The 8,173-nt window shown below is 40.6% G+C and overlaps 1 protein-coding gene across 2 annotated transcripts in view; it reads left to right on the top strand.

Moving 5' to 3' along the window:
• Positions 1-6: 6 nt before the first annotated feature.
• PPFIA2 (PTPRF interacting protein alpha 2) overlaps positions 7-8,173 on the top strand; it is an 854,871-nt gene continuing 846,704 nt past the window's right edge. For both annotated transcript variants that reach the window (XM_019514802.1, XM_019514801.1), the window contains exons 1-2: positions 7-103; positions 6,629-6,879. In XM_019514802.1, coding sequence (XP_019370347.1) covers positions 6,631-6,879 — 249 coding nt within the window. In that variant the 5' untranslated portion in view covers positions 7-103; positions 6,629-6,630. The remainder of the gene's footprint in view (positions 104-6,628; positions 6,880-8,173) is intronic.

Here is an 8,173-nt window from a genome sequence, read left to right as displayed (position 1 = left end):
GCGCTGAGAGCCGGGGCCGGCAGCGCCCAGCCCAGCCCGGCCGGGGAGGCTGCGGCTGTCATTGATCACTTGCAGGAGCGGGCGCCGGGACCCCAGCCGCCAGGTACCGCCGCCCCGCGAGGCCCGCAGTCCGCCCCGGGGGTGTGGGTCTGGCCGGCCAGGGGAGGGCGAGACGGCCGGCCGGACTGGAGAGCTGGCGCTCGCCGGTTCTGCCGCGCTCCCCCCGCGTGGAGGATGCTGCCGGGAGCGGGGGTTGCAAGGAGTTAACTAGGAGGAGGAGGAAGATGCGTGTCAGGCAACTCAGACAATAGCGAGGCTTTTCCTCCTGGGTGAAGCGAGGTGTTGTCCGGAGCCCTGGCAGCCAAGCCCGCTGGTACCCACCCTCCCTCTCCCCGCTTGTCAAAGCAAAATGGTTCAATGGCAAAAAAAAAAAAAAAAAAGGAAAAGAAAGAAAAGAAAAGGCCATGAGTTTTCGGAGCGGAGGTGGCTGTAGGCAGGTGGCAGGTGGCAGGTGGGGCAGGTAGGTTCCCTGCCTGCTGCCAGGTCGCTGAGGGGCAGAGCAGCCTGCAAGGACTCCTCTCCCTGGGGGTCACCCAGGAGGCTGAAGACCTCCCAGGTGAAGGGGTGGAATTGGAAAGGCATTTTCTAGACGCTGCAGATCTTCAAGGTGAACAAAATGAGCCTAGAGATGGGTGTCATTTCTCCTGCCCTACCCCCTGATGCTCCCAAACGGAAGGAGCCCTGGTGGCCAGCCCGTCTCAGGAGACAGGAGTGCACTCTACTTTTTAAGGGGACATTTTTGTCGCGGTGATCACAATTTGGTTACTCTGCATGATTGGAGATGGCAGAAAGGGATCAAATCGGGTGGGGTCATGCAAGAGGAAGAACTTTTTATCCTTCCTTGCCATATCCCGGCACCTATATTTCAGATCTGCTGTTTTCTGTGCATTGCTTAAAGCAAAGCGCATTTTAACTACGCTCTTGCAGCCAGGTGGGAAAGCGGCTACTTGCATCCGTAAGCATCAGAAGTACAAATTAGTTGCTATCAATATAACGGGTAATGGGAGAGCTCTTGCAAAAGGATGTCATATAGCTGTCTCCTTGTGGTTGTCATGACTATGTGACTTGTTTCAATTTCTGCCCATTCACTTCATCTGGACTTTGAAATGAAGCTGCAGAACGCAGGCATTGAATTAACTGTCCAGCCTGTTCTTGGTGGTGGTGTTTGAAATGCAGGGAGCAATCTAAATGTATAGATCTATATTTTAGATAGCTGGGTAATTTTTAAGACAGCAATGTTGAGGTTTTTTAATTTTTAAAAAAACCCAGTTTTAAGCAAATACTATTTTTTTTAAAATCTCAGTTAAATTATTTTATGACTACAGGGAAAAATGTTTAGAGTTTTGCTTAGTATTTTAGGAATTTCTTAAATCCCAATTAGCTCTCACTAATCTTTTACACTATATATCTCTGCTTGAAGGTAATCAGAATAATACCAGTCTGAAAGTTTGTCTATTTTAGTGGATTTTCCTCTCTGATCAACACCCCACTGAAGTCAATGGTAATATTTTCTATGATTTCAGTAGGTTTTTTTGTGTTTTTTTTTTTTTTTTTTTGAAGCAAGCTTTGAGCAAGTGACAGGGGCACATCACTAAAATGCGAAAGCCCGCAGACTCATATAATTTAATTTGACTATAGACTGTACCAGACTTTTCACAAAAAAAAGATGACCTTTACTACATGGAATAATAGTATAGTCTTAAGTGTTATAAAGATAAATTAGTTTTCCATGGAGTATGTAGATGTGCTGAGATATGTACATCAATCCTGTGAATATCAAGCAGAAATGCACAATTTTCGGAAACATGATTAGTCTAGTTTCTTTAATCTTAAGTGATCACACTGCTTTAATGAGTAGCCACTGCTGTGGGAGCATACATTCAGTACATCAGTTGTAAGGGAAGCATCAGTCCTTTGTTTCCTACTCTTTCCCTTCAGAGCTTGCTGGGGGCTCAATTTAGTCATGATCTTACAAGTTGCAGTACACCCTCAGCTGCTTTTGAAGTCACTGGGAACTGGCAGCAGTTTGCTCTTTTTGAGGGAAAAGGGTTATAATTAATGTTCTAACTATCTGTTGGTAAACTGAAGTCACAGCATTTGTGTCTCTCTAAAGAGGCAATGGTTATGTTTTGTATAAGAAAATAAAAGGGACGTGCATAGCATCATGGGTTTATTCTTTTATTTTGTTGATAAATTTCAAATGTTTTAGTGCAGAAATAATATAGTTTCATTAGTTATCTTTAAATCATTGAAAATGAAAACTTCTTTGTAGAGCGTCAGGTTCTATCTTTTTGTTGCATCAGATAATACTTTTGATGAGGTTGTGTTTATAAGCGATTGCTTTATAAATGTGGTGCTAGGGTCCCAGCCTCCCTTCAAATCTGAAGACAAAACATTAAAAGAAAGACTAAACATAAAACTTGCTTTACCTTTCCTCTACCCTTTATTCTTTCCTTGAATGAGCGGTTGGGGTGGCTCTTTCCAGTTTTATTTTTACTCCTGTGACACCTCAAGAGTTAATTCCTTAAATTCTAGAAATGTTAAGCCAAAACAAGGAAGATCAGGTTGTGGTTTAGATTCTCACAAGCCATTTGGATCTCAGATCTCAATTTTCACTTTTTGTGTGTTTCCTCCTCATTCTGCTAGTAATGCTCCAGACTTAGATCAATGGCCTTCTGACTTCTCCTTACATTCTTAAAAGATACCACTGAGATTTGACTCCATCGGACCCCAATTTTTTATCCTGATTTTTGTGACACTATAACTGTGAACTAATATTTCAATCCGGTAGTCTTTGCTCATTAAATTCAGTAGAAGCTTACCTAACTAAAGCTTGCAGAATTGAATCCCGTCCGAGTTTTATCAAGTTGTTGAGTCTACTTGACTCATAAGTGGAGATGTTTCTTGACTCTAAGTGGAGAAGAAAGCAGTGATTTTTCTTGTTTGGTTTTTTTTGTTTCTGGTGCAAATTTAAGGAAGACAACAGCCTTTGTTTATATTTTTCATATTGACTGTGTTGGGGGGAGAAGAGAAATTCCACCAGTTGTAGGTAACAGATCCAAAAACCTCAAGATTAATTCCCAAAACAGACCAATACCTCATAATGCTGCACAATATGTTTAAAGTTAACTTCAATTTGGTATGTTCTTATGACTTACATTACAAACTTATATTCAGTGCCTATGATTTCTGAGAGAATGTTTCTGTGTTTTTGATGTCCCTTCCAAAAAATGCTAGTAGAGATTAACACAGCTGTTGTTCAGTGTGTAGATGTTCACGTGCAGATTTTGGATTTTCTAGATTTCAGATCCTTTTAAAATTCTTTCTCTTATATTGATGGAAAAATCTAAATTAACTCAAATCTTCCATTGCACTTTTCTTTTATATGAGGGTCTTGGAATGTGAAAGAAAGTAGAAAATTCCTTTCCACTTTATATGTTTACATGTAAGTTTAGTTAAGGAATCTTTATTGTGAGCGAATGCATTTATTTAAAGTTGAGAGACCTTCCCTTGCAAGTTTAAACAAATCCTACTTGTGATGGTTGAATCTCCAATGAAATTCTAAGGTTAATTTTAATATGCCCCAAATTCACATGGGTATTTTATGAGTTCACATGAAGTTTGATATGGTAGGTCCTTAAGTTTCAGATCTTTATGGCTTGAGGTAAATCTAGTTAATATATTTTAAGAACATAGGAAGTTTCAAGAAAGGGACTCTGTCTTTTCATGAATGTAGTGTTATATCTTTATATGTTGTCCCCTTCCTTACAGCTCAAAATCAGCCTATTTTAGAAAAGACTTTTCAGGAGAAGTGATTGTGGAGGAAAATGGGTGCCATACTTAATAAAGAGTATAGTGTCTTAACATTTGAGGAAGTACCACGCACATGTTGATCCAGCATAGATATTCGAGTATGTACATGGATATACATATTTGATTTTAGTGAACACATGGAGCTGTATGGGAAACTGAAGGACATTCCTACTGATGTGAAAATAATTTAGTAGAGTGAAAAACTGGATCTGATATCTTCCTACTCTTGAGGTCTTCATGGAGAGTTGTAGTAATCATTTAATGCATGCATAGGAGCTAGGTCACAAATTAATATCTGATGCTCCAATGCAATCCTTTAGAAAGCATTCAGGCCACATACAGGATAGTCACTGCTCTCTCTGCAGGAACTGGTCTGGGAGGGGATGAGAGCAGGGTCACAGGTGTGGGGATTGAGTGGGAGGGTTGATTTCTTGCTCCAGTCCTATTGTGGATGATTTTGGAGCATCCCTCAAAGCTCTCTACTGTCTCTCCAGGTTGGGGATCTCTAATTTGGGGAATGGGCAGGGGGTTTGCTTCACTGTTCCCGACCCATTGCAGTCTGAGAGAAGAGCGAAGCAGTTTCCACTGCTCCCTGCCTCTTTACCATACTGGGCACTGTCCAACTTGGGGAATGGGTTCGGGGCTTTGCTCATCTCTTGCCTCTGTTTTGGCCCTGGAAACTAGGAGTGGAGAAGAAGAAGCTGCTCCCTGCCTTGGTCTGGGGAAGGCATGGGGAGTCTCTCCCCACTGTTCCACTTGCCCCACGGACTGGGAGGAGTGGAGCAGTCACTGGTGCCCACACCTCCCCCAAACCAGGATCACCCTGGGGCATCTGTACACACTCCCTCTTCTAGAATGATTTCTACCAGTGGAAATTTCTGAGAAAGTAAAAATTGTCTCAGGATAAAAATAGTTTATCCGGAATCAAATGCCACATGTGTTAGCAGCCATACTGAAGTATTAGGTTTGCTGTTGATTCTGCTATTTTAAATCTGTTGGGAGAAGAAATTGAAAATTAAGACTTTCAATTCTGTGTCGATGTTTAAAACATGGACAAGACCAATTCATTTTGATAACGTTAGAACATTCTCTCAGGAAATAGCAGCTAAAAAATTCCAGCAATTGTATTACCTGTGCCTGGGATAAAAGATACCGTTAACTTTAATTATGTTGTTCGGCTCAGCTACCTTTTCCACCTAGTATTTGAAACAGTGTTGGGCTGCTCCTACATTAAGTTGTGTAGCTGCCCTGCGTTCCCATACCAGCTAATTCCAGGGGGTAAATATTCCAGATTTTAGGGATATATACAGAGTTAATCCATTAAAATATTGAAGATTGAAGAGGTAAAGATTGTGTGTGCTGGACTCATGGCAGAATGGAGAAGGCTTCCAGAAATTCCACTTTATATCTGATTCACAGGCAAACTCCTAGAATGAATGATTTTTAACCTTCAGCTGCTGAAACTGAAATTTTTAGAACCTACCATTTTCTCGAGGAAAAAAATCCTCCGAGATCTTTTGTCACAGAGATTATCAGAAAAAGAATCTTTAGATACATATCTAATGTAGGTCTGTTGTACATGAAGAAAGCAATGCTGGAAGGGCAAAGATATGGCGGTTTGGGTGATCCTCTCTTTACATTTTCATAGAGTTTGGTATTGGTTATAAGTGGGCATGTATACGTGAGACGCTTGATGTGCAGTAGAGTAATTCTACTGGGCATCGATGTGTAATGGCAAAAGCTGTGCTGATGCATAGTAGAATTAGTCTACTGTGTATTAAGCGTCACGAAAAGACCATGCACTGTTGCTACTGTCCAGTAGCAAACTTAATATGCAGTAGCAACACAGTAGCAATGATGCCTTAAGGCATGTGTAGATGCACCCAGTGTGACCTTAATTTGGATTGATTTTCAAAACTCTGTCACACAGGGTTTTTGAGGGCTGCAATGTCCTGCTTATTCCTTTTTATGTTATACCAATGCCTAGTAGTTTTAAGGGTCAGGATTCCACACAAGCATAATCTAGACTGTGAATTTGATGTGATTATTTTAATTGAGTAGCTAGACCAGGTGACACTAATTGTTTCTTTGTAAAGCCACCATACAATTGGGACAAATTGGCTTTATAAGATTGCGTTCTTGTCCATAGTAATTCAATTCGAATAAGGTATTGCAAGGATGGTGATTAGCAGCGAGTCTCTATTTCTTGACCTCTTACTTGGAGATCACCAGGGAATAGTTTCCCCTGAGGGAAGGAATAACTGGCTAGAAAAATAGATTAACTTTGCATCATTAAAGTAGCATACAGCTGGATCACTGGTCAGGCTGGTGTCTGCTACAGAGAAGCCTGCAGGAGGATCAAGCCCAGCAGTAAATGGCAGTTATTGGTATTGACACAGACAAGCCACAAATGATGTAGGTAATCAGAGAGATATCAGAGATAAAAGAATCCAGAGCCAGGAAAGAAACTTTTTGATATGATTTTGAAGTATGCTGTTGAGATCAAGTCATTACTAACTTTAAAACACCTTTCCTCACCCAGCGAAGGATCATATTCAACATTTGTACTATGGGAATTCATTTTTAAATTTTATGTCTGCCAGTTAATTATCTGACTAATAATGAAAACAAATTTGAGATGAGAAACAATGCAGCAATACAGTAATGGTTCCTGTGATGGATTTAATCTCTCATTGGAATTTCCCCCCTTTTATTCCTACTCAAGATTTTTTCCTCATTTTTTTTTATTTTGAAGAAATGATGTGCGAAGTAATGCCAACGATAAATGAGGACACCCCCATGAGTCAACGGGGGTCCCAGAGTAGTGGATCGGACTCGGATTCTCACTTTGAGCAGCTGATGGTAAACATGCTGGATGAAAGGGACCGTCTCCTTGACACGCTTCGGGAGACGCAGGAAAGCCTGTCACTCGCACAGCAACGCCTTCAGGATGTCATCTATGACAGAGACTCCCTCCAACGGCAGCTCAATTCAGCACTGCCCCAGGTATGTCACTAGTAAAGATATTTTTTATAAAGTTCACCTAAAAACTGATGAAACCAACTTTAATCTTAATAGGTTACAACTTTGTATTCCATAAGGCCTAAATCCTGTTCCCATTGAGGTTTTTTTGGCAACATTATCATTGGATCAATAGTACATGATCTAGACTCATTATGTCCTGAAATTGCAATTGGCTTTGAACATTGACTTTAAGGGGCACAGGATTAAGACCCTAAATTTTGGTTCTTTTGGCTGTTGCTCTAACTTTAACAACACGCAAGGATTGATTTGAAATGCAAACTATGATGATAGAAGGGAAGAAACATTATAAGCTGATTAACTGATGTTAACTCAATAGTCAGCTCTGGACAAGAGGTATTTCTTAATGTTATAGCAACTACTTCTACTACTCTAGTTTACGTAAGGTAAGTAGGTAACATCACACAGTCTAATAAACAGGGAAAATATAGATCTCTTACTATTTTTTCTTCTTCTGTAAATAACTTTTTTTTCTTTTTTAATTTGAGCTTTTTAGGCACATAGTGCTTGGTTTTTTTTATTAAAACAGGGTACTGTAATACTATTTCTTTAGGATAGCAAGTATAAGGGCACAAATTCATCCTTGATCAGGATCTGCAACTTAGCATATGCCAAATTTCTGACAAAATCTATGTGGCAAAGAAAGTGTGTATTCCATATATATGATCCTCCGTGGTCTTCCAACCTTTGTGTGGCTCGAGGATTTGTCTGGAACCTGAAAATTCAATCATATCTAGTTGCTGAGGAAGGGGACAGGGAAAAGTTAGTTGAGGTGGGGTTAGGTTGAAGGAATTGGTTAAGGGCCTGTTGCTGATGCTAAGAATGAAATGAGAGGAAGAAGTAGGGAATCAGTTGCAGAGTAAAGTGTAGCACCTGCAATGTGAGCACTAGGTTTTAAGAGTAAGAGTTGCTCAGTAATTCTGGTGGCATTAAAAGGGCAGGAGCAATAATGATGCCTTCTGCTACCATTAAACAGTAGAATAAGGTTATTTGTGCCCTCTAATTTGGATGGTTCTTTTTCTCCCACAACCTGTGCTGTTCCTTGAGAGAAGTGTATGGAAGGGAAATTAGGTCAGGAACTTTAATGGGGGTAACCTTTTGTCAGAGAGTGCTGCTGAGAGAAAGTTTTGTAGCTATGCACCTTTGACATCAACGAATAAATTAGGTTAGAGAGGCTGTACCCAGTCCTCATAATGAGCTATTTCAGTGCTATTGAGCTCTTGGGAGAATTTAGAGCTAAATGTTCTTCATTCATACT

The sequence above is a fragment of the Gavialis gangeticus genome, unplaced genomic scaffold (assembly GCF_001723915.1).
Source record: "Gavialis gangeticus isolate Ggan-Ray unplaced genomic scaffold, GavGan_comp1, whole genome shotgun sequence".
NCBI lineage: Eukaryota > Metazoa > Chordata > Crocodylia > Gavialidae > Gavialis > Gavialis gangeticus.
Note: the sequence above shows the minus strand (reverse complement) of the source record. Positions and strands in the feature narration are given on the sequence as shown.